This window comes from Peromyscus californicus, unplaced genomic scaffold (assembly GCF_007827085.1).
Source record: "Peromyscus californicus insignis strain IS unplaced genomic scaffold, ASM782708v3 Scaffold_1__1_contigs__length_55948999, whole genome shotgun sequence".
NCBI lineage: Eukaryota > Metazoa > Chordata > Mammalia > Rodentia > Cricetidae > Peromyscus > Peromyscus californicus.
This window is the reverse complement of record NW_026294492.1, coordinates 15123356-15149835: the sequence shown is the minus strand read 5'-3', so window position 1 is coordinate 15149835 and position 26480 is coordinate 15123356. Positions and strand designations below refer to the sequence as shown.

The 26480-nt window shown below is 46.8% G+C and overlaps 1 protein-coding gene across 1 annotated transcript in view; it reads left to right on the top strand.

Moving 5' to 3' along the window:
• Positions 1–17080, top strand: part of LOC128116057 (lipid droplet-associated hydrolase-like) — a 46752-nt gene extending 29672 nt beyond the window's left edge. The window contains exons 5-7 of the mRNA XM_052747336.1: positions 3669–3777; positions 5627–5709; positions 15158–17080. Of these exons, the coding sequence (XP_052603296.1) occupies positions 3669–3777; positions 5627–5709; positions 15158–15349 (384 nt within the window). The 3' untranslated portion in view covers positions 15350–17080. The remainder of the gene's footprint in view (positions 1–3668; positions 3778–5626; positions 5710–15157) is intronic.
• The last annotated feature ends 9400 nt before the right edge of the window (positions 17081–26480 follow it).

Genomic DNA, 26480 nt, shown 5'->3' with positions numbered 1-26480 from the left:
TTGTGTTGGGGCCTCTGTTCTCACTGAAGCTCTTGTCCAAGGACCCTCCAGTTCTCCAGTCTCCCTTCAGCTCAGCTTCTATGCCCTGTAGCCCTACTACAGCCTGTGCATCCTGCCACTCTCAGGACTAATCAGAACATTGCAGGGCGGGCCTTCCTTGGAAAGGCGCCTTCTAGTCCATGGTGCTTGTGCCCCGATTCAGGGAAACCTCCTGTGCATGTAGATGAAGAATGGTGCCTCCCTTCTCCCCAGCAAGAGTAAAGCACCACGTCCCCTTTGCTCTGACCAAAATACCCAGAACATTCAGAGCTTTGTCCCAGCTTTGTTTTTTATAGGTTGGAGTGAGATGGACTATTGTTAACAGAAGTTCAATCCCCGTGGCCACAGCAGATAGGAAGCTGTTTGTCTCATGCACCAAGAAAGAGCTGCAAACACCATGTAGAAATAAGCATCTCCCCATCCCCACAGCTGTCGGGCATGTGGACACTCCAGCATTCTCATTCTGCTGTCCTTAGCGGGCTTTCCTCCTGGTCAGAATCCCATGGTCACGTGACAGCTCCTACACCCTCCTCTCCAGCATTGACAGAGAGAAGGGGAAGAACAGGAAAAAAGCAAAAACTGACTCCTGCCTAGAAAGAAAGGTGTCTCCCACAGTCCTCTTCCTGTAGATTAGAACCTGCATCCCTCCGTATAAGGAAGTTGAAGTCATTGATTTTGACTTTGAGTTTCAGGAGAAGAATTAAAGAGAAATGGGTCCATTCCCATTGCTTTTAGGATGATTACATCGCACCTGCCACATCCCCACCCAGGGCTGATCCTGAGACCTGTAGTTCATGGAGCTAACCTCATTCCTAATGCCTCACTAAGCCAGTTCACAACACTCCCCTTGACCATGGCTGATCCGTCCCAGTGTGATAGCCTCAGACTAAGGCCACCTGTTTGATCAGGCTAGCCCTCTTGATAACTTACCTGAATACACCTGCCTGTAGCAGAGCCCCTCTGTTCCCATGATTATGATGGTTTACATTTTGAAGAGAGTTTAAAATGTAAGTTTTTACCCTTTGATTTTTATTAATGCTCACAACTCCCCAGTCACTCTTATCCTAAGGAAGAGGTTAGCATAGGAACTCTTCTGCCCAAATGAGTCTTGTGAGAAACACCAGAAATTCCCTCCTGTAAACATGAATGGTTTGAACATATAGGATCTATTCGCCCTTTTAAAGTGCTTGGGGCAGGGTGACTGTGGCACACGCCTTTAATCCCAGCATTAGGAAGCCAGAGCCACGTGAATCTCTGTGAGTTCGAGGCCGACCTGGTCTACAGAGTGAGATCCAGGACAGCTACCAAAACTACACAGAGAAACCCTGTCTTGAAAGAAAAAAAAAGATGCTTAGGGTAACTAGAGTCCTACCTCAGTCACAAGAGACCACAAAGAACAGTCATAGTGTTGGTGATGGTAATGATTGGCAGTGGCTTTGTGTGTTCTGTTTTGGGAAACAGGGGCTGTCAAGTGTTCGAGGCTAGCCCCAGACTCTCAGTCTTCTACCCCAGCCTCCTGTATACTGGAATTGCAGTTGTGTACCACTGCACTGGGCTGGAACGATCACATTGTGCACAAGAGTACATATGCCCACACACAGTAAATGTTCTGCCTCCACAGTTCCCCTGCCTTGATTAAACTAGGCCCATTTTCAGTAATTCCTTTTGCTTCAGGACCAACCATCTTTATCCTCCAGAATGATTGCAAAACCAAACAATTCCAGGACATGTTACTGTAAACCCTATTAGTGATACCAGATCACATGCCTCCAAAGAGCTGCACAGCTGATGTCCATCCCTACATTCTGCTCAGAAGGTTTTGGTGTATCTCTTTATAACCGTGCATTTTTAGTTTATTGTGGTCTTTCTTCCTTTGCCTCATCCCTGGGAGTTACAAGTTCATGGCTGATGTCCACAGAAACACCTAGACCCCTCATATCTATGCTTCTTCACCCGCTTAGCTTATCCGGGTGCGTTGGCCTCCATCCTTGGCCTCCATAGTGATGACAGATCAGGGACCACTTTAGATAAAGAGGCAGGCTTTTCCTCCGCACCCCTCCAAAAACACCTAGCCAAGAGCCATCTCCCTCAGCCCCTTCCCATTTATGTCACTTAACTCTTTCTTAATATACCTGCTGCAAGCAAAGCACTGGATAGAGTAATGGATGAGGCACAGCCCCTGCCCGAGAGTTACCAGTGGAGCGGAGAGGCAGTGGGGGCCATGTGAGTATGTCCCAGTGTCTGCTGTAAGAAGAACAGGACGGGAGTGATACCTAGAGGACGTCAGACCTAGGTCAGTTACAGGACAGAGGTGACTGAGCCTGGTGTGTGGACGGCATCAGAACAGGCCACAGGAGTTACAGGACAGAGGTGACTGAGCCTGGTGTGTGGATGGCATCAGAACAGGCCACAGGAGTTACAGGACAGAGGTGACTGAGACTGGTGTGTGGAATGCATCGGGACAGGCCACAGGAGTTACAGGACAGAGGTGACTGAGACTGGTGTGTGGATGGCATCAAGACAGGCCACAGGAGTTACAGGACAGAGGTGACTGAGCCTGGTGTGTGGATGGCATCAGAACAGGCCACAGGAGTTACAGAACAGAGGTGCCTGAGCCTGGTGTGTGGATGGCATCAGAACAGGCCACAGGAGTTACAGAACAGAGGTGACTGAGCCTGGTGTGTGGATCGCATCAGAACAGGCCACAGGAGTTACAGGACAGAGGTGACTGAGCCTGTTGTGTGGATGGCATCAGAACAGGCCACAGGAGTTACAGGACAGAGGTGACTGAGCCTGGCCATGTGGACGGCATCAGGACAGGCCACATTTGTACAGAATGCAGCCTTTGTTGCAGACGATGAGCACTTGGAAACCCAGTGACACTGTGCTGTGAGGTCAATGCCCTGTTGGTCCTGGACCATCCGCCCTCAGCTGCCCTGAACCCTTCAGCCTTTCTCCTGGACACTGAAGGTCACTCCATGGTGACACTTGCAGATCAGACATGTCAGAAGGTGGTTGTAGCAAAGAGAACAGAGCATTGAGCTCCTCGTGAACCTTTGTGCACCTGTATTTAGGCTTTAATGAAGCCTAAGTAAACCACTGTTTCTTGTGTCATCCTTTGTGTTTTCATTTCCACGGTCCTTGTTCTAGACCTTTCCTTCTCAGCAGTGCCTGGACCTCGGAAATCTGCTGGGTTTCAGTCATTGCCAAGAGCAGTGTGTTTTCACTGAGGAAATGACACTTCGGTGTGGTACTATTGTTTCTGACCACTGTGTTGCATTGGGAGCCTTGCTGAGGAATGACAAGGATGGCTTACACAGAGCGGTTACCTGAGAAGAAAAGGGGGTCTTGTTTAAGAGAAAAGAAAGTTTACTTAGCTGGAAAATGACGAGGTAACAGTAAAAATTAAAATAGGTTGGAGTATATTCACTATGAAAATACTATTTTCAGAAATGTGAGCATCTCACATTGTTCAGATTTTTTCATATTCAAGTCTGTACCCTTTTCGATGTTTGGTCATCACCTCTTTCTTGTTGGTTTCTAGAAATTTTAAAATATATCCAAATGCTAGTACTTTTGCCATATGGTGCATATCTGTCTCCGTTCTTAGGCACTCTCTTTATTCCCAGAAGAGCCAGCTTCTCGCCTATTCTGAAGACCTGTGTGTCCACATCCCAGCTCTCCTGTGGAATGTGACCATTGCTGAATGTAGCATGGCCAAGCTAGCCACAGCTGAGAGTCTGACTTCTTGACATGGGGTTCCAAAGGCCACCCTGAGTCCTCTAGGTCCTATGTTGTTCACTAAGAGTTTTTCCCCTGCTCTGGCAGAAACAGTATCCAGTTCAAGGATTGTTCCTGCAATCCCTTCTGAAGTTTCATTCCCTGGATTCTGACTGTCTGTCTCATGACTGTGCTGCTGGTCAGTACTCAGCTAGAACTCAAGGATGACCCTTTGTCGATCTCTGGAGATTTCAGTCACTGGAGCACTCTGTTCTCCACTGCTCTGCTCTACCAAAGCCACTGCGTTCACCTTCCCAGAGGCCCTGTCTCCTTGATGCAGAATGCATTTAGAGTTGTGTCAATCAGATATGGAGGATGATAGACATGCAGACAGCTGCCTTTGAGAGGAGAGGGGATTGCTTACAGCTCCCAGTGGTGGGGACATGCCACACCAGACAGGTCCACACAAGAGAGCACCCTTTTAGGTCAGGAGGCAGAAGGGACAGATGACTCAGAGCCTGTGTTGTGGATTCCATGGAAGGATGGGTTGAGGTGGGCTGGGCACCTGACTGGAAAGATCCAGGATTGCCTGTTATAACATCTGCAGTCTCTGGGTAGTCTCTTGCCTGGCACCTAGTAGCCCTGGGGTGATTTCAAGAGGAGGATGGGGGTGATGCTGGGATGCTGTGTTGGAGTTTCCAGAGAGTTAATACCTGGGATTTGAGACTTTGATGGGGTGATTTACATAGGAATGGTGTGTTCTTCACTGAAGATTCTGTCCCTGACCTACAGAGTATGGATTTCTGGAAATAGGAGCTTTGAGTCCATATCCTCCTCTTGATAACACTCCAGCCTGGGAGTACAGTAGAAAGACCACCTGGAAATGTTGGGTGCTTACTGATGAAGCTCTCATGAGGGTGTAAGAGGGCCTAACCACTACATGGCAGCCAAGGAGGGGCCTCCCAAGGTCTCACAAGTGTGGCTTGAATTCTACTTCTCTGTAGCACTAAATTGTGACTCGGTGCCTTGTAGTTGGTATTTTGATAAAATCTTGTAGCCAAGAAGTATCTAAACTTTAGCCAGTGTTAGTCAAAATGATTTCTGAATTTAATCTGTAAATGTAGCCACAAAGTCTTCCTTGTGAAATCTGAGGGGTGTCATGTTTCTAGATGTTTCCAGAGACAGAAAGTGTAATCTCTTAATGAAGACTTCTGAATTGTAAAAGTGGCAGCCAAAGTGTTTCAGTTGTTTGCTTCCAAACCCCTCCATTGGGAAAATCTCAAGTGGATTTTCATTTCCAATGGCAATAACTTCACATAGCTCCTCCACTTCTGAGATGAATAAGAAGGACTTCATTTGCCCTCTTGACTAAAACAACTGAAAAGACAAACAGAATGTGAAAGCCAAAGTTGTTAAGACACTGGATGCTGGACAGTGAAACGCAGAGGTTCTGAGAAAAGAGAAACCAGTGAAGTGAATTTTACAGTTCTGTGCTTTTATTGTTTTATGTTCCCAGGCTGTCATGAGGGGGAAGAATACAGGAGGAGCTCTTCTCACTTGCCCAAAGGGTGTTGGTCATGCTCTTGTGACCTATGATGCATTGGCATTGTGGGTCCTTGCTGGCCAGGGTAGACTGCCCCTCCCAGGGTCAGCTAAACCTTGGAGACATAGTCCTCTGTAAACACACCTTGCCTTTGCAAGCCTGCCAGAGAGTTCATGTACATCTTTTAGACCCACAATTCCTAACCTCAGATAACACTTGGCCTCTAGAAGAAGGAAGCATGAATTTGCTGAAATTAATTTGATATTTGTGTTCTTCTGTATATTCTAAGTGTTTAACTGTTTGTTTCTTTGTTTTTTAATGAAGCTAATGCTGCCTACCTCGGGAGCCAGGAAATGATACATGTGCGGAAGAGAGATGATGAAATCATAAAGGAACACTTACCTAAGGTAACCACTCTGAGGCTGCAGGCATGTTAGTTAATGGGTAGAAACACTGACTGAGGACACAAGGCTGGAATTGACTAAGAACTGAAGACGTTGAGCCTTTGTGGATTCAGAGGAGGTTCTGTTACCCTTGAAAGTTACATGGAGAAAGTAAAGCTGACTACAACTACAGAAGTTTATTTTGCCACTTGTTTTGTTAAATTGATTTTATAAAATCAATGCTTTTAATGTATTAAGCTGAGAAGTCTCAATAGCACCTATAGAATAAGTGAGTTCTATTGAGGTGTAAGAATTCAAACAGTGGAGAGGAGCTAACATTGTATGTGACCTAATGAACAGGAAGCCTAGCTTTCTCCTTCTCCAACACACAGGGCTTCCTGTTCTCACATAAAAGCAGCTTTCTGAGCTATCAGGACATGTGTGATACCTGCAAATGCTAGACTCACTCACAAAAACATTTGGAAGTGCCAATATCCAAAGCTCTAAAGCCACCATGGTTTAGAATATGCCCAAAGGCCCTAAAACATACATAGCCGAGGTGCTTCTGGGACATCATCTGTCTGCGTCATCCTGCAGAGGGTAGATCTGCGCTGGTGTTTGTTTCTTTGTTTCTTTGTTTTAGATATTTATTTATTTTAGGTGCATTGGTGTTTTGCCTGCACGTATGTCTGTTTAGAGTGTTGCAAATACCCTGGAAATGGAGTTACAGACTGTTGTGAGCTGCCATGTGTGTACTAGGAATTGAACCTGTGACCTCTGGAAGTGCAGCCTCTTAACTTGTGAGCCATCTCTCCAGCCCCATTCTGCACTACTTTTGTGCAGTTGCTTCAGTTCCATCACACCTAGGCCCTTGCACATGCTAAAGGCACATGACCGGCGCTGAACTTCTCACAGCCCAGAACTGCACTGTTAACCTCCCACACCCATACTCCAGAAGTGCTGTGTGTGGTCAGTTTGAATTGAGGTGTTTCATAAGTTAAGTGCACATTGACTTTCAGGACGTTGGTACCGGGTGCTCAGGATACAGATCAGTGGTAAAGAGTTTGCCTGGTATTGTCCAGGACTGAATTCAACCTCAGCACAGGCAGACAAACATTAGTAGCTTAGGAGGAAAATATGTTATTAATATATTGATTACATGTTGAAATAGTTTAGATGGATTGTTGTGAATATGTTTAAAATACATTGACAGTAATTTTACTCATTCCTTCAGACTCTTTAACACTGTTACTAGAAGTTTCTTGAAGTACATCTGTGCCTTGCTGTATGCTTCTGGAGATGACACTGACCTAGAACTTTACAGCTGGTGTGTAACACTGACATCTGCTGGGGACAGTAGAATGATCCCTGACGGATGACACACTGTGATAGGACCTGCAAGTCAAATTCTAGATAGCGCACTGCAGTGAAGATCTCTTCTTAACTGTGAGACATTAGACTGAAGCTTGTCCACAGTGGTTATTCATAGTTCTCTAACCCCTCAACACAGTTTTCTGAAAGCAAGCATTATATATATATGTGTGTGTTGCTCAGAAAAGGTTTCATTGTATTGAAAATATTCACTCCAGCAGGACCTGGGAAAATGCTAGTATCTGTTGGTTTATGTCGTCATATTTACGTCATCATATGATCATCATATTGGTGGTCTTCATATTTCCTAAGCAGCAGTTGTCTAGAGATAGAAATGGTGACTCAAGAGGAAGCTGTTCTTGGCTGACAGGATAAGGTTGGACAAGGAGGACCTACTTACTCTCCAGGGCTCTGAAATACTTCCAGCATTGAGGGTATGAAATTACCAGAAAACAGCATTTTATTTTGTAGTTAAATTATAAACGAGTCTGTTTCCAGAATGCATTTAAGTTCTCCAGGTTGGAAGTTTGTAAAAGCAATTCACCTCCTGCTTTATACCAAGATTGGCAGACACTCACTTCCAAACTTCACACTTGGGGAGTGACTGGGCTGTCACATTAGAGGCGGTCCTGCCACCTGGGGAAGCCCGCTGCTGTAAAATACAGGATCCTGTTCAGGATTCTGTGTGCACGCTGTGCTCAGAAAGAGGTCAGAGAGGGGCCAACTTATCCTGTGCTAAGTTAAACCCATATGTATGTGTAATCATTCCCAGGTAGAGGTCTGCTCATGGTGACTGGCGGGGCTGCATGTTTCCTGACACTTTCTCTGGATAAACCTGGGAGCATGCTGGTGGTCAACATTTCAAGGTTGATGTTAACACAGGCTCAGGAAGAAGCTCTCCAGCTCCAGGGAATAAGTGTGTTTCTAAGACAACAACATCAAGTGCATGGTAGAATTGAAGGCTAGTCCGGTGTCGCTGGTCCTGCTGGTGTGCAGCTCCATGACTGTCTCACTGTAACTCCCTTACCATGAGCTCACGAAATGCCTTCACCAGCCAAAGAGTAGCTCTCCACCCAGATGGGGTGGTCCCTGGTCCCCAGCATTCCAGAGCAAATGCAGAGAGACAGGAAGTGGATGGCAACTTCCTGTTAGGTAATGAAAAAACGGGAGGAAACATAGTGCAACTTAATTTTGATGAAGGTGTGTAGCTGGAGAGCTTCTCTCCAGGACCCGCCGAGCCCTGGCAGTCCGACAGCCCACTTGCCACTTGGCTTGTGGCTTACCGGCATCTTCACATGCTGCTTGTCATGGCAGCGGCTGGCAGTGACTCCCTCCACCTTCCTCTTCTCTCAATTCTCCTCTCTGTTAGTCCCGCCTATACTTCCTGACTGGCCACTGGCCAATCAGTGTTTTATTTATTGACCAATCAGAGCAATTTAACATACAGACCATCCCACAGCAAAGGTGACTCAACATAGTATGTCCCATCCGCTTAGGAAAATAAGGGGAGTTAACTGGACACACAGTTCTAGGAAGGTGGGCATTGTCTCCCCGATACCAGAGATCGTTTTTTCCAGCAGTTCTCAACCTTCCTGATGCTGCAACCCTTTAATACAGTTCCTCATGTTGTGGGGACCCCAACCACAAAATTCTTTTCATTGCTACTTCATAACTGTAATTTTGCCCTGTTATGAGTTGTTATATAAATATCTGTGTTTTCTGATGGTCTGAGGTGACCTCTGTGAAAGGGTCCTTTGACTCCAAAGGTGTCACAACCTCCAGGTTGAGAACTGCTGTTTTAGTCAAAGCCAAAAGCCAGTTCCTGAGACTGCAAACACCTCTGCCTTGGATGCTGTGTTCAAGGACGCCCTCTCCCATTTCCACTGAGGCAGAGGTACTCAGAACCTTCGTGCCTATTCCCACTGCCCAGCATGAAGTTTCTGAACCATTGTTGATGCAAAAACTTTTTTCTATTCAACTCAAAACCGTTACATAAAGAGTATTTTTGTACCTTCTAGCTAAGAAAACTAATCTAGAAACAGTGTCTCACCACATTGTGCCGAACGCTTCCTAGACTCTTCTTCTACCTTGATCGGCTGGCTTTTGGCTTTAAAGTCACAATTAGATTTTCTGCCATCGATATCCATTGTTCACACAAAGAGAAGTTTGAATATATTTAGGGAAACTGACCAATTGAACTCTGAAAAGTCTAGGCCAGCTGTCTTCCTTGCAAGAGCAGCAGAATGTATTCCCAGTCCTGGACAGCTGTGTTGGTTTACAGTCTCCGACAGTAAATAGTTGCTTCCCTTTCCAGGTGAAAATACAGCATCATAGTTGCTTCCAAAGGAGTGTAGCACGATGGTGACATCAGAGGCTACTCTGTCTCTTCACCAGGCTAACTCCCACTTTTCCTTCAACTCGGCTCTCACTGTCATCTCCAGGAAGTTTCCCCAGTTGCAGCAATCCGTGGCTCCCATGGCTCCCTGTTCAGAGTTAGAATATCACATTTGTCACACATGGTGTGAATGCACAGCCTTCCTCTCGCCCCACCCACGCAAGGAGCGGTTATTTTCATCTGAGGGTCCCGCACAATTCAGAGTCTCTGGTGAACCATCAGTGAATGGGTGCTAGCTGGGTGAGTGGAAAGACAGATCAGTCAGGAAACTTTTATAGGATATGGATTATATTGAAATACAGTCAACAACATACTCTAAAATTAATTTGTGATACAGTACTGTGGGCACCTTTATTAACACATTGAAGAGGAAGAGGTAATAACAGGTGCTGGAGAGATGCTCAGTGGTTAGCAGTGAGCACTGTTCTTGCAGAGGACCCAGGTTCAGTTCATGAATCCACAACAGGCAACCCACAACCGCTGTATCTCCAGGTGCAGGGGGTCTGATGCCTCAGGCCTCTTTGTGCAATTTCACTCATGTGTATAAACACACAGGCAGACACATGCATACACATATAATTAAAAATTAAATATAATTAATGATATAATAACAGAGTTATTTCTTTGAGTTTGCAGTAATGAGTGTCAATCTGTTTTTACTCATCTACAGTGAGTTTACTATGATTTGAACAAATATGTATTAATAATATAGTGGCTTATTGTCTGTATTTATAATTGAAGGAAATATTAAATTATAGTTAGGGGTAAATGACCAGTTTATACTCCAGAGCACTGGACCTTTGTGGCTTGTAGACTCCAAGTTAAAAGCCCCACATTTTGGAAAATGGCTGGGTACATGATGTGCGGTCTTGGGCACTGATCACGTCATGAACAAGGGACAGCATCAGGAGCAGCCGTTCTTAACCTGTGGGTCACAACACATCTGGGGCGGGAACCACCCTTTCACACGGGTAACCTAAGACCATTCAAAAACACAGACATTTACATTAAGAATCTTAAAAGTAGCAAAGTTATATGGTAGCAATGAAAGCAATTTTATGGTTGGCATCATCACAACATGAGGGACTGTATTAAAGGTCACTGCATAAGGGAGGCTGAGAACTACTGAACTAGAGGATATTGTGAATATTTGACTACATGATATAGCCACTGACCAATCAGAACTAGCCGGCAACAGCCCATTCAGATATTCCTGTATGTATCAGTTATCCTAACAAATGTGGTGAGATTACCCCGCTTGAGTGATGATTTCGGGAAAGTGTTGGGAGAAGATTGGGAAACAGTTACATTTTAGGCGGCATGTCTGTTTGCAGGCTTTAGAATAATGAATGCAGTGGGGTTGGGGATGAAATGATTCAGGAGGAAGATTCAAAGGCCCTTAGTGCAGGTGGGGTGTTAGCAGATGGGGTGAAGGAATCTGAGACTGTTGCCCTAGGTCCAGATTTGGTGGTGAGGGCAGATGCAATGTAGTCCCAGGTTGTGGGAGGTGGTTGGTACTTGTGTATGAGACACCTGTGGGATATCCAAGCAAATACATGCCCAGATGTATGCTGTGGAACTTTAAAAGAGGAGTCTGGGCTCAGTTTTGGTTTTGGCATGGTAGGCCTAGAGTTGAAGCTGTGAGCATGCATGGTGGCCACCTAGAGAAGTCTGTAATATAAAGAAAGAAGCCGTCTGAAGTTTGATGCTTGGCCATTTCAAGTTAAAGGTTGGGGATAGAGGAGCCGTTGAATATAATGGGAATAGAGGCAGGGAGCGGTATTAGGTGAGCTCTGGACTAGAGGAAGCCAAGGGAAGAAAGTCAACCGTACATGTGGCCGCTCCAGATTTGTGTGGGCGCCTGCGGGGTCTGCTGTGCTTTACCAGGTACCTGGTGTATCTGAAGTAACAAGAAGGTCCTCGTGCCCTTATTCTGTCCTTGTTCTAAACCATCAGGAGAAACATGTCTCCTTCATAGACAAGTGAATGAGTGTTTGGTTCAAAACTTGACATTTTCATTGAAAACTCACTTAGGAGGGAAATTCTAAACCGCCGTGACCATCTCTGGCTCAGGCTCTTGGAAACAGCTGTTATGTGCTGCTTCCGGATAGAATCTGAATATCACTCTGGGTCCACAGGGGTCTGCAGTTGTTCACAAACAGAGCACATAGGCTGCAACCTTTGGAAGAAGGTGTCAGCTGTGGCAGGGCAAGGTGGTGTTGCCTCTGCCTTAGGCCAGGGCTACCATGGGGCTTAAAAAGGGGGCGGAGTACTCTCAGGGAAGGAGCTTTCCACCCTAGCTCTGCCCCATCTTCTGCTTAGTCTGCCTCAGCCAGAGGTGCATGCTGCCTGTGGGAACAGCCCTTGTACAGTGCCGACATTTGCAGAATGGCCGTGCAAATCCTTCTGACATGCACACGTCCTGCTTGGCGGAGCATAGGAGAGTGCTCCCTGGACCAGCTCACCGAGGCTTGCCTTTCCGCCAAGCCCCGCTCTGCAACGGATTGCGTTAGTTCTGCCTGTTTAACTGGAAGCCTGTCCAGAACGTCATGATCGTCCTGGAAGCAGATAGGCTTGTTTTTAACTCCATCGTTTTGACCTCAAGAGCTTCGTTCAAGGGGGTTGCATTCACACGCTCTTAAGTCCTCTAGTGGAGCCTCATTGAAAAGAGGTCCGTCAGTGTCAGAGGGCAGAGTCCACGATGTCACAACCCAGGTTCAAATCCTAGCTCTGCCACTTGCTTCGTTGTATGATGCCTTCCCCCATCCATAAAACCATTTCATGGTAAAATATATTCTCGGGGAGTTGTGCTAAGATGGTGGTCATAATTCCTATCTCATAATTCAGACCTTACCAAGAGTGTCCAGCATATATGATGCCTTCAGTAAGCACTCACTATTACTACTATAAAAATTAGCCACCGCCTAGATAGGCCTTTGAGTATTTTTTTTTTTTTTTTTGGAAGACTGGCTGCTTTCCCTCCCCTTACACACTCCCTTCCCACATGCTTCTTCTGTAATGAGAGGTGTTGCTGATGTTGAGTGTGTGGCTGAGGCCCTGGAATGTCCGGTCCTGTTGAGATCGCAGCCACTGCTCCACACAAGATGCCTAAAGGAACTGTTCTTTGGAATCCAGGAGGTGGGGGGGAATAGTGTTGCTAAATTTTTCTCAGGTCTGGACTCAGTACTGAAGTGCAGGGGGTTCTGATGAGCTGGATTCTGTCATTTCTCAGTTCACTTGGACCACTCAGGTCCCTCAGCTATTTTTTTTTCCTAGGGTGTACGACCCAGGAAGCAGCAGAAACACAGGAGGAAAAACGGCTTCCAGGGCCTCATACTCAGCTGCCTCGGCAAAGGAAAGTGTGCCCTGGCTCAGCTTCTCACTGCAACCCCAGGTAGTTCAGATGATTGCTGGATGCCTTTGTGCAAACTTCCATAAGGGAGACAAGAAATTCTGGCCTTTTGCCTGGTAGCCATGCGTACCTTTGGATGTGTAGCTGTTCACTCTGCGCATGTCAGTGTGCAGTGTCTACTCTAATTACTTGGACATGATCTGTCTCCTGATACCCTGGGGTAGCTTCAGGGTCCCCAAATCCAGGCTGAGTCTCCCGTTCACCAAACATCTTTGAGCACGAGGCAGCTGATGGCATCTCCCAGTGCCGAGGGTTCATCCGACTGGGCTTCTCACTGGACACATTTCAAGTTTTGGTTGCCTCACCGAGAAGCGAACGTCAGGATTGTCACAGAAATTGTTCTCGAAGTGTCTGTCAGAGAGCAACACCAAGTCCAGTGACAGTCCTGTCAAGACAACTTTGTGAGCTGAGATCTTCTCCGGCAGCTCTGCTTCCCTCTGATTGGCTCTTCAGTAGTAGTTTTCACAGGAATCACCACCATAGCATGTGCTAGTCGGAAGGCCCCAGACTGCTGTGGTAGCCTCAGAGAGCAGGATGCCGCAGAGCAGGCCACAACAAACGAAAGCCGGCTGCCTAGCTTTCGAACTGCTGGTTCCTGCACTGTGGAAGTGCTAGACAACCCTACATAGTGACGGCTCTCATCATTGGCTCTTTCATGAATTGTTTCACAGATTCCCAGTGACAGTTGCGGAAGTCCAGAGAGAGCCTCAAGTAATTAGCTGTTACTGGCAGGTAATTAATCCCTGCAGGTAGTTTGTGCTCACAGCAGTTTTTTTCAAAAGGGGGTGTGACACCAGGAAAATCACCGAGAGAGCCTGGGAAATGTTTCTGTGACTGATGTCACCGCTTGAGAGATCACGTCTCCAGAGGTCAAGAAGGAACTGAGGCCAGGAAAACGAGGCAGCTGCTGGGAGCTTTCCTAAGTGTAGAAGATGATCGATCGCAACATGATCTTCCTCTGCCCCGCCGGCAGGCTCATCCTCCACCACCTAACACACGGTGTCGGCGGCGGCTTCTAGTTCTCCCAGCAGTGCCTCGCCCTTCATGCCTGTGACTCACTCTAGTCTGCCCCACAGCGTCCTCCTCCAGCTAAAGCAACTCCAAGGGATCACTGCTGTCCCCCGCCAACCCCAATTACCCCCACCTGGGCTTGGGTGGCATCACCCCTTCCCTCTTCCCCAACACTGGTTCCTGACACAGAGGGGGTGTGCTCAAGTCATATTTGCTAAACGCTAATGCGTAAATGACTGTATGTGAGTGAGCCAATGTGATGTGTTACAGAAACTACCAGTGACTATTTCAGATGCCTTAGGGGCCGGAGCTGACTGGGTGTAACTTTTTAGTTTGGTGATATGTCACAACTTCCGTAAAATCTAGTCTTTATTCTTTAATAAAAATGATCACTGTGGTATTTTACGATGAAGGTCTAATAACCTGTTTGGTCCCCAGGACCCACATAAAGACGGAAGAAGAAAAGCAATTCTACAAAGTCCACTGGCATCCAGATGTGCTCTGTGCCATGTACAAACACACACACAAATAATTTTTAAAAATTTTTTATCATCACTATGTAACATTCTGAATATCATTTTACTTTTGTTTCTTTTTTTGTAAAGAATTATAGAGAACATAATAGTTTTCAGTGGAGCTCAGCAGCTTATAATGTAGCATCTGTATGGTACACACGTATGTTTCGCATGCAAAGATAGATAAATCTCCAGAAAAGATCTTAGTAATGCCTCAAAGGAGGCTCTGTTGCCACTCAGGCTCCTGAGGAATGAGTACAAAGTGTTCTCATTGGATTGCGCATGCTCTCCTGTTGCACAGAGCTTCTTAGAGTGCCACAGAGTCTCTTAGAAAGCTCATCACATTTTCATAAGGGCATTGAGAAGCCAGAGACAATCCGACTTCTTTGCAGACTGATCTCCTTGCCTTCATTCAGCAAACCTGTCCCTGGGCCTACCCAAGGGCTGTGTGAAAACAGTGTGTGCTCACCACTCCAGCATTGACTGGGTCAGCTTAACTGTCCCCTCACCTCCCCTCTGCTCTCCCGCGTCCACTCCAGCCTCAGTACACATGACCCTGTCAGACCTTCTCTCAGTAGGTTAGAGGAGCCCACCCCACAGTCTTCCCCTCACACGCCCTTCATGCATCCCGTGTTCTCTAAGGGCTCTGGAAGGGACCTGAGGACCAGTGGGTGGAGTCGGGCACAGGTGCTCCCTCCAAGCACTGCAGTCCACAGGGGTCAGTTGACACTGGGAGGGGACAATAAAACGCTGTTTCTTGTCTTTCAGCTGACATTTTACTATGGTAAGACAGATGGCTGGTGTCCAGTAAAGTACTATGAAGACATGAAGAAAGATTTTCCAGAAGGCGATATCCGACTCTGTGAGAAAGGAATATCCCATGCCTTTGTCCTTGGTTTCAGCCAGGAGGTGGCTGCCATCGTTGCTGACTGGATGAATCATAAACTGCCCAAAATATAAAAACTGGCCCTGGGAAGACGCACCTACAGCTGATAACGTGGGAGCTGTAGGTGTGTTCTGCTTACGGGTGAATGTTTAATCTTAACGCTTGAATAGGAAACAAGAAACCCTGTCGGCTTACAGACCACCATCTCCCTGTGCCGAGACTAAAGTGAACACAGTTGATGACTCATTCCACATGTTCCCTGACTCAGGACCTCCACAGTGATCTCCACAAAGATTCCTCTTTTTACAAGGAGCCCGACAGAGCTGTACAGTGCAGTTTGCCCAACAGGATCCTGACAAGCCCAAGACAATGTACATGTAGGTGATTCCAAGTGAATCCTTACTTTAGAATCGATTGTCCTGGATGAAATGATGAAACACTGACTAGAAAATGAAAACCCACCCATGAGTGTGAAGTGTGCAGTCAGGTGTGTAAAATGTGTAAGCCTGAGAAGAGCACCCCTGCCCTTCCAGCTGCAGGGAGGAATGAGCAGGGACGCTGGCAGTGAGCTTGGTTTCCCTGAGGGGCGGGGGAAATCAAGTCAGATGTTGTATGGGTCTTGGCTGAGGTCATCAGCATGTCTTCCTGCTCCTGCTGCAGTAAACCGAGAATCAAGGTTGCCTGGCATTCGTCAACTAACTAGACAGAGCTGCTGAAGGATCCTGACTCTGACCTGCCACAGGATGGCCAGATGGCTAGCAGGCTCCACCTGAGCCCTAAAATGCCAGGTCCCTGCAGGCTCCTCCTGAGCAAGAAGAGAGGGATGGACTGTCCACATCTGGTGTGTATGACTGTGGAGTGGCTCATCGCTGTGATTCCTCCAGTGAAGCTCCATGGACAGGAAGCTGTGAACTGATGCCTTTCATGATGCCGTTCGTTCCCCTATGATTCTTCCCTTCTGAAAATCTAGAACATACTTTTTGGAAAGATGTTTTAAATTGTTGAGTAAAACATTAGCATAAATTTATTTCCCATTTGCCCAGACTTTATTGACCGGAAAGATATTATTTTGTGAATGAACAGAAGTAATCCATTGAATTTCGTGTTACTTCACCTCTGAAAGCATATTCTTGACTGAGAAGTGGCGGACCAGCTAGGCTGCCTTCCCTTAATTGACTCAGTCCTAAGATCCCAGAGTCCAGTAAGCCCCACGGTCTGTAGTGACAGCTGACGCCCGTTGGAAACATTCCATTTCCTCCTAGAGGAAAGTTCCCATAGCTGTGTCATTCCTCAGGGGCAGTGAGATGGTCCTTCCTCTCACAAACCTAAGATGCTGATGGAAGATTTGGTTGTGATGTGCCACCCGCTCAGTGGTGAGTGAAGAAAGTTCCCGGCCTCTGCATGGCTTCTGCCTCTGAGCTCTAACTTCTCAGAGGGGAGGAGCCAAACTCCAGACAAGGAGGGTTCTTAGACCATGGAGAAGACCGTTAGCCACACAGTAAGGGTTGGTGCTACACACAGTCCTCACTGGCACCTGCACACTGAGGCCTTCTGGAGAGCCGACTGGGAAGCCAGGATTCATGCTCTGAGTACCTTGCTCAGAGGACAGGTCCAGTCAGTGGAAAATCAGTGCACAGAAACAAGTGCTGGTAAATCAGACCTGCCGGAACAAAACAGCATTCATTGATGGCTTCCAGAAATCACTCTGTGTCTTCCAAACTCTACTTAAAAGACCCTGGTGCCTCATTCCTGTTCCCCATCTAATCACCTAATGATATTTATAATAAATGTTTTACCTGCGGTTCCTACTGTGTCTGGTCTGATGTCTGTGTGCTGTGGGCCAGGATACAATGTGAGCAGTTGGCCTGAGCTAGACTCACTATTAAGGGGAAACAGTACTTTGTCATTGCACTTTTGAAAGAGATAAGAATCTGGTTTCAGGAGATTGAATCTTTAATAATTACAGAGGAGCTGGAAAGATGGCTCAGTGGTTAAGAGCACTAGCTGCTCTTCCAGAGGACCAGGGACCCACAGCCCAATCCCCACCACCCACATGTCAGCTCATGACAGTCTGTCATGAAGAGGATCTGACACCCTCTTCTGGCTTCCCTGAGCACCAGTTGTGTACTTTGAGACCATCTTGAACTACATGGCAAGACCCTGTCTCCAACGTAGAAGGAGGAAGAGGAGAGCACAGGAGATGAAAATTGGTAACTAGTGGGTGAAATGTTTTCCAGTGGTTCTTCCTGTGTGTTCTAGTTAGCCACATGATGACCACTGTGGTCCTCCTAGTGCCTCTTATAAAGCTGTCTGATGCTGTGTGAAAAGCATTACTTGGACCCTTGATCCAGGCCCATGGTGACCCCTTGAGCAATGAAAGAAGCTCCAGAGGCAGCTCAAGTTAGCTCATGTCTGAGACCCTTTCCCTATTTGCTACACTCAACCACTGAAGCCTTGGATAGCCGGGCACGTCCTCTGTTTTGATTTCCCTCATACGTATGTTAAAGCTGTAACAATTCTGACTAAAGGAGCATGACAAACTAACATGAACCCTGACTCTGGATTGAATGTTTTTATTAGAAAATAAATTTGGGGACAATTTGTGTCTAAAGGTGGTAGTGTTAATTTTCTCACTTCAATCTTTGTACTGTGAAAATGTAGGTGAATGCCTGTATTATGCTGAGAACACAATGATGTATCTAGGAACTGAGAAGTGTCATGCCAGTTTACTCACAGATGGTGTACAAGAAAATACTTTCCTCTGTATCTACCAATATTTGGAGCTTCGCAATGCTTTGGGATGTATAAAATATTTTCAAACGCAGCAAGCTCTCTCCAGCATCTACCTCTCATTGTTTCTTCTCTAGACATTGCATTTCTTCTAGACAGTAAAGGGAGAACTGAGTTTAAATCTGAGATCTTTTATTCATAACATCATGATGCTACATAAGATTTCATCCCTGCCTGAGCCTCCTAACTTCTAACCTGTGATGCTGGGATAATACGAACACTTGTCTGGTTGGGTTTTATTATTGTTGTTTGTTTCTTTGTTTGTTATGCTTGGGGGAACACAGGTGTTTTGTTTCATGTGTTATAAAGCATTGAGGTCATGCACGTAACAGCCAACATCTTGTCTGCCTTATGGCCAGCCTGCTCTAACAGGTACCTAAAGGGAGGAACTGGCAAACTCCTTCACTCTCACCATGTAGTGGAGTCACCTATGCTGGTTCAGTCACCCAGGTAGTAAGGATACTCGTGGCCTCCAAGCTCCTGGACCTTGCTCCTGTGCGGGAGTGATGTACTGACCTAGCTCAGCTTTCTGGCTGTGGGCCATGCAGCTTCCACACACACAGAGGCTAGGATGCTCTCATGGTGGGCTTAGAAAAGATGCAGGAAACAGCATTTCTCAGAAAAGGAGACATCTCTATTCCTGGTCTCCCACTGGTTACAGAGGAGAGGGCTCCTCCACTTGGGGATGGGGCTTAAGGAGAGGTCAAAGGCTAGAGCTAAGCAAGCTCTGTGAACAAATCCATCTCCAAAGATGTAAGCAAAGCTCTCCTGATGAGGACAGAAAGGCTCTTAAGTGTGTCCTTGTTGCTTTCTCACAGGTTGTGACTCCCGTCTGTGCCCCAGACAGATAGAGTAAGTGATCACATTGGTCCAGGCAGGGAGCAGCTGTGGACCATTAGTGGGGTCTCTGCCACCTCTAGACCAAGACTGGTATCAGTGAACATGATACCTGTTGAAGATCCAGGTGATACCCTGGCAGCATGGCAAGGGTCATAGAGAACTCGGTGTTGCTATAGTTCTGTGAAGAGGGGTTTCCTGAGGGACAAGGGCAGGGCCTTCCTTTACTCATATAGAACAGATAGATCTTGGGTCAGTTTGGCATAGAGAAGAACAGGTCCAGGTAAGGTATCCCCTAAGCTGTCCTGTCTCACATACAGGCTTCTCAATACTTAGAGGTTCTGACTTGCCCAGTGTTCAAATAACCTGTGTGCAAAGTGCCCTGCCTCACTCAAGATTTCATAGCTGCTGGGGCTGGAAAGATGGCTCGGTGGATATACACTCAGACCACTCAGTAACCTGTGTTCAGTTTCTGGTACCCTTGTGGGTCTGCTCATCACCATCTACAACTCCATCTTCAGGCAGATCTGATGTCTCTGGTCTCCATGGGAACCTGCGATCAGATGCATACACACACACACACACACACACACACACACACACACACACACACACACGCACACAAACACATACAAATACACATAATTAAAAAATATTTTCTAGACAACAGGTTGTAGGAGCCGAGATCCTAGTTCAGGCCACTGCTCTGAAGAAATGGCTTTGTCCAGTTCTTTCTACTACACCATGCTGCCTCCTGGAGGCCACAGTGGGCAAACCTAGCCAGAGTGGAAGGATGGGAAAGGGAATCACATAAAGAGCAATTGAGGACTGCCCCCCACCAATCTCCCTCTCTCTCTCTCTCTCTCTCTTTCTCTCTCTCACACACACACACACACACACACAGACACACACACACAGAAGTAAGAAGAGGTAGTTAATCATAAGTGAGGCTTGTAAAAGACTGAAAACTTTAACTGCCCAGTTTTCAGAGGCAAAAACTACACCAGACAGTATTTTTGGAGGAGAAATGCCCACATGCTGGTGTCTATAAAGGATGCACTCTGCCACAACTTCTCACCACCTCGTGCTCTGTGCCTAACACAGTAATTCTTCTGCATGTGTGTCTGCTCTTCAGCCTTGAGAATCACTGTTTCCAGTTTCCATCATGTCCAGCCTCTGAGACTTGTCCCCAAATACCAACTGCTTCTACCTCCTGAGCAAGCATTTAACTCTCTCTTGCCAGCCCATCCAGGAGGGCTGGTCCTAAATCTGCTGGCTCTCTCAGCATCATTACTGCAGGGAGAGCAGCTTTGCTGACCAACTCCTTCCAGCCCCTACTATCACCCCTCCTTCTCCTTTAAAGGAGAGTTCTAGAAAGTGGGCTTGAGTTGTAATCATCACTATGCTTGCCAGAAAATAGGGCCTGACACTAGATTTCAGTATAAACTAGGTTGTCTAAATTAGTAAATGTTTTTTTCCATATCTACTAAGCAAACTCACAGAATGCAGGTTCTTAGTGGGTCAGACTCTCAGGAAGTCCCATTTGAGGACCTTTGCATTTCAAACTCAGCATGCCACTGAAAATGCTGGACAGAAACATGTATACAATTCCCAATCAGAGTAGATTGAAAGACAGCTGTGCAATTCCTGACACCAAGAAACTACAAAACGGGGCCACTACCCTTTGTGGCCCATCTCTCCTGATATGACTACAGTGATTACTTTTCTTTTGCTATAATTAGAAAACCTTTGAGGTTTAAGTATTGGCAACTACCAAATATGTGGCTTATTAGATACTGAGCTCTAGCCCTGCAGAGTACCCAAAATGAAAATTACAGCATCAATACACAAGACAATGGACAGGCTCAGTAGAGCATTCTCATTTTGTATTGCATTCCTCAGATATTCTGGTAAAGGGGCTTGTGCTGACCTCCCCACAGTAGGGTGGATTTCCTTCCTGGGTATGTCTATGGGAAAATTCCTCTTCTCTGCGATGAGAATGTGACCCCCTGACTGGGCGTCCATTAGAGCCACAGGGTGTGGGTGCACCTGCAAGGTCTCACTCCCTCACACAGGGACTGGAATCCCACCTCTGCAAATCCACCCAGCTCAGGCTCTGCAGAACATCTGGGCTTCCTTGTACTGGCCATCACTGTACACCTGCATGTGATTAGGACTCGGCAGACACCCACAGCCTCACCAAAGTCAGCTCTGGTGACATATCCTGTGGAAAAGCCTCTCCCCAGACCGCTGATCCTTCTGACCACATGAGTGCAGGTTCCAAGGATACGTGAGCTCCGCACATCTGTGACCACAGCAGTCCCCATCCTCAGTGGAGCAACAGCAAGGACACCTTCACCCCAGCCTGCTCGGAAATGAGCAGCACCAAGGGCAGACTGTGCATAGCAGAGCCAGGGAGGGAACAGAAGTTTGGCCTCCTCAGTGTCAGCCACCAAAGAGCCTTTTAGACCTGTTCACAACTGTGTTTGGGAAGTTGGATACAACTTCAAATCCCCTGACGTTCACCCTACAAATGTCCCTTCTCCTGTGAATGTGTAAGCCCTGCACAGCATCCTGAATAGCCATGTGGACAAGGAAGAACAGTGAAATTTTAATATAGGAACATGATGAACAGTGCGTGACCAGACTTTACACCTTTCCATGGAAGGGTCATAGAGCTTCCACATTTATTGTACCTGCCAGAGTATTGAGATGGAGATACATTTTCTCCTAAGAAAAGAAATTTTCATTTAATAATGAAATTAAGAGCACAGAGAGAGTCTTGAGATGTGTCTTTGATAGGAGGGAATCATGACCACAGAGACTTTGATTAATATACTCCAGGAACACTGCATCCTCTGGGCAGGTGCTGCAATCACGGACACAAAGGTGGGTCACACTGCGGGGGGCTTCATATCCCCAAAGGTCATATTGGTCACATAACAGCTGAACCATCTCTCCAGCCCCTCTTATCTGATTCTTGTTTTGTTTTGTTTTTTTCCTTTTCCAATTTTTTTTTTTTTTTTTTTTTTTTTTTTTTTTGGTTTTTCGAGACAGGGTTTCTCTGTGTAGCTTTGCGCCTTTCCTGGTACTCGCTTTGGAGACTAGGCTGGCCTCAAACTCACAGAGATCCACCTGGCTCTGCCTCCCGAGTGCTGGGATTAAAGGCGTGCGCCACCACCGCCCGGCCAATTTTTAAGACAGGGTTTCTCTATATAGCCCTGACTGTCCTGGAACTTGCTCTGTAGACCAGGCTGTCCTTGAACTCACAGAGATCCACCTGCCTCTGCCTCCCCAGTGCTGGGATTAAAGGTGTGCACCACCACTGCCCAGCCTCTGCCTGTGAGAGGGAACCAGTGGAGGAAGAGCTGGGGATGAACCTACAGAGAAAAGTTGAGGTTGTAAAGCCATTAGCAGCAGTAAGGGAGAGTGTGGAGAGTGCGAGCAAAGCTATGTTTATGCTTGACCCTCTGTAGCCAGCCCTCCAGTGGCACTGGGGACACAGGAGCCTGGAATTGAACTCCCCAGCAAGCCTCGGCCTAATGAAGAATGTCTGCAGATACTTCTCAGAGAGCTAAGAAAGATGCAAAGTTCTTCAGTGATGCAGAGATCATCCAGTTGGTCAATGCCGCGGCTTACAAATTGAAAACTAATGGAGACTCATGAATGCTGGGGTATCTATCACAGGCAGCTCCTCTCCACAAAGTTTTAGGAGACTTCTTCTCTGCAGTACCTGCCTTACAGAGATTATAATCACTTCCTGGTGATGGGAGCTTGCTGTGAGAATGTGACTGGGTGTATGTCTATCCCTGTTAGAGGGGCAGGGCCTCTGTGCCTGGATGGGAAAGAGTACCAGGTTCCAATGGCAACAACAGAAGGCTGTCTTGTGGCCAGCACCAACAGTCACGTGTCCTTCAAGAGGGCCAGGTTCTGTCACAACTGTGTCTCTCAGTAATCAGAAACAAGTGCAGCAGCCTACTTCCCATGGAGGAAGAAATGGATCAAAGCATACTACAGGACTGTTGCGAGAGGAGCTGAAGTAGCCAAGGAGGTGCTCTCTGGAGGACCAAGCTAGAAAGGCCTGTCAGACTTGCTCTAAGGCTAGATTCTCTGAAATTTGTCATTGGTCTCGAAGAAGAAGCCACTCCATGGTCTTTATGCCTTGAGCCTTCAGAGGCTAGACCATGCAGCCTCCAGAGCAGAGGACCCATGCTTTCTGCAGTGAAATGGGTCCTCCTCGGCAGCCTGGGGTGCAAAAACCAAATGTTTACTCCTTGCAACTGTATTTTGAATGACTACTCATTCCTTAAAAGCTGTCCCACATGCCAGAGAGAAAAAAAAAATCTTTTCCTTAACATTGTGGCCTCTTCTCCCCCGAGCCCAGGCCGACTCAGTGACCTTATGTAGTACATGGCTGTGCATAGAGTCCTCTGCAGTTTCACAGTGCTCACAAGGACCCAGGGTATAGCAGCCCTGTGCTTGGGGCTCCTGACCACTGATACCATGTTGAGACCATGGTACTTTAGGAGACCAGGCTCAGCACAGACTAACAGGGCCAGGCCTACCATGTAGCTACCCATTTTGATGCACTCATCCTGATGCACAAGTCCTTGCCTTCTGCTCTCCAAAGCAGAGAGGAACTGTAATAACACAGAAAGGCTCAATTACAGAGTTCAAAACCTCCATCCCCACACACCAGTCAGAAGCATCTTTATGAATAAAATATTTAATCGACTATCTGTACAAAATATTAAAGTGGTGAATGATGAGCATACAAGCTGTTTAACAAATATATACTGCTATTTGCTGGTGGAGAAAAATAGTTTGCTGTTTTACCGGTCATTTACATTTCAATATTTACAACCTACTTAAATTTCAGAAGACATATACACACAGAGTCATACCTGCCCTCTAAGGGTTCTCTGATAGCTGGCCTGGTCACAACAGCGTTGTACAATGTCATCCAGGGCTGCTCAAGTGGCCAGGCTGGGCAGCAGGCAGATGCTCCACTGCAGCCTGCAAGCCTTGGAACTCTGTTCTGGCCAAATCCGAACTGGAAGACTGCCAACAAGGAGATTTCAGTTTTCAAAACCTCTCCCGCCCAGCGCCTGCCCCATCTTCTTAGGAAGCCAAGCTGAGGAACAGTGGGTGTCATTGCAAAATGAAAGCGACTTCCCCGAAACTAATTAATTCTGTCTTTAGCTGCTGAGGGAACAGCATGGACTTGAGCCTTGGTGGCATTACCACTGCTTCGAGTTTTGCCATTTCCTTAAAGTAACAGTATCAGAATCAGGTTAAAATTACTTTTTAAGCTGCGGGCCACTCACTATGTGCCGCATTCCACTGGCCACCCAGGGCCTGCTTACACAGCATCATGCCATAAGCAGGTTCAAGATTCAGCAACTACCTTCACAGTGAGAGGACTCGAAAGATCTGCCTCTTTATTTATACATAAAACAGAATGCAAAACAATCACAAACTTTGCGGGGCCACTTACATCATCCACTAAAAGGACAAGTCACAGGTAGTGCTAAATCTTGTTTTTGTTTTTAATGCATGAACTATTCATTTGGAGCGGAAAATTTGCAGCTAAAAGCCCTGATCATGACTCTTTATCAAAGAACCAAAGACAAAAGCTGTTTGTTCCACCATGTAAAGTGAAATGCAAAAATAAAATTACACTAAGGCTGCTCATGTTTAGTCTGTGATTTATCTGAGGTGGAGAACACCAGAGAAACTCCTCTCTGGAGAGTCTTGGTTCCCATCTTGGAACATTAGCTTGTTTCCCAGCCAGGAAGCATGTTGCATGCTGGACGTTCTCACCAAACTGGATCTTCATTTCTAAACAGAGTGCAGATTGGTTGATTATGTATGACTCTGACAGGCAGCCTCCAAAAGTGGGGCCTGTTCCTCCAGCCATCCCATAATCCTCAAAGCAAATTGTTGCTGCACACCTGGAGGAATCAAGGACCTCACTCCTGCATCAGGGAAAGGCCACCAGAACATCTTGGCACTGCCTTGCAGGCTTGACCCACTGAGAGCCCAGGCAATGGCTGCCCATAGCCCACATGAGTTATCTGAAAGGAGCCAGGCTGTCAGAAGGTGTCTGAAAGTACTGACTGTCAAAGCATGGACAGGTTATATGCAGCTTCTCTTAGCAAGTGGCTTGCAGGCATAGGGCCGCATGCACTCCCACAAGGGAGTTGAGATTGTGTGCTCTTGGTGGATCAGTTAACATTTACTTCTAATTCAGCCGGACTTCTGCAACGGCTTTCCCAGAACTCTTATTTTGGTCCACAATGTGCACATAACCAGAAGGGCCAGACATAGTTCTAGATACTGACAGCCAAGCGTCGGGGGGCACTAGATACAGAACATGGCATCTCACCCCGTCTCTAGACATTGGAACTGGGTGTGGTGGATTCCAGTACTGATCAGATAAAGCACTACATGGCTACAAAAGACCACTACATGCCCATCTCCTGCCTGGCCACATCCCCAGCCTCCACCACTCAAAGGATAGAAAAACAGGAATTCAGAAGCAAAATAACTGGCCTCGTCCTGAAGGCCTGTAGCAAGGTGCCCACGGTGCCAGGCGGGTTTGGCCCTCAGCCTTTCCTGATGTCTTTAGTTTATTTCAGCATCCCCTAAGAAGGATAAGAAGTTTCTGGACTTGCAACACTCTCTTCCCTCTGAATAAAGAGTTCCTACTCTAGAAAGAAGTTCCCCTGATGAACAAAATGTGCTTCTCACACCTTCACACCAAACCCAGAAATGGGTCTCAGGAAGGGGATGCATGTGACAGAAACCAGCCCTGTTTGCCTCACAGGTGCTGGAGGAGGCCTGCAAGCTCGGCACTGGGAGGGAGGAATGGACCTTTGCATAGCATACTAGCCAGGCTTGCTGCTATGAAGTTGCATTGGATGAGCAATAATAGCAATAGAGCCTTGAAATTCAGGCTGGTTTTTTCAGTGACCTTGAGCCCTCCCAAGCCCATGCTGACTTGTATTTGTTGTAACGGCTGCCACAGCTGCCAGGAAGCGTCATCCCCACTTCTGCCTGGCTGAAGGTCAAGAGCATTGGTTCTCAACCTGTAAGTCACAACTCCTTTGGGGGTTGAGTGACGCTTTCACAAGGGCCGCCAAAGACCATCAGAAAGCACAGATATTTACAATGCAATTCATAGCAAGTAGAAAATTTACAGTTATGCAGTAGCAACAAAATAATTTTATGGTTGGGGGTCACCACACCATGAGGAACTGTATTAAAGGGTCACAGCATTGGGAAGGTTGAGAACCACTGGTCTAGACTCAAACTGTAAAATGTCTACAAGCACAGCATGGGTGGGGCTTGGTTAAGATAGATGAGTTCACAGAAACAGAGCACACACACACACACACACACACACACACACACACACACACACCGTCCCTGACTGATTCTCAGAGCTCACAGCCCTGGGTTTAGCCTACTGACTCAGAACCAACGTCCAGTGTCACTGAAGCCTGGAATGTGGCCCCCTTGGGAACAGGTTTCCCTCACCCCCGCCTCACTCAGGGAGTGGAGGGTATCCCCCTT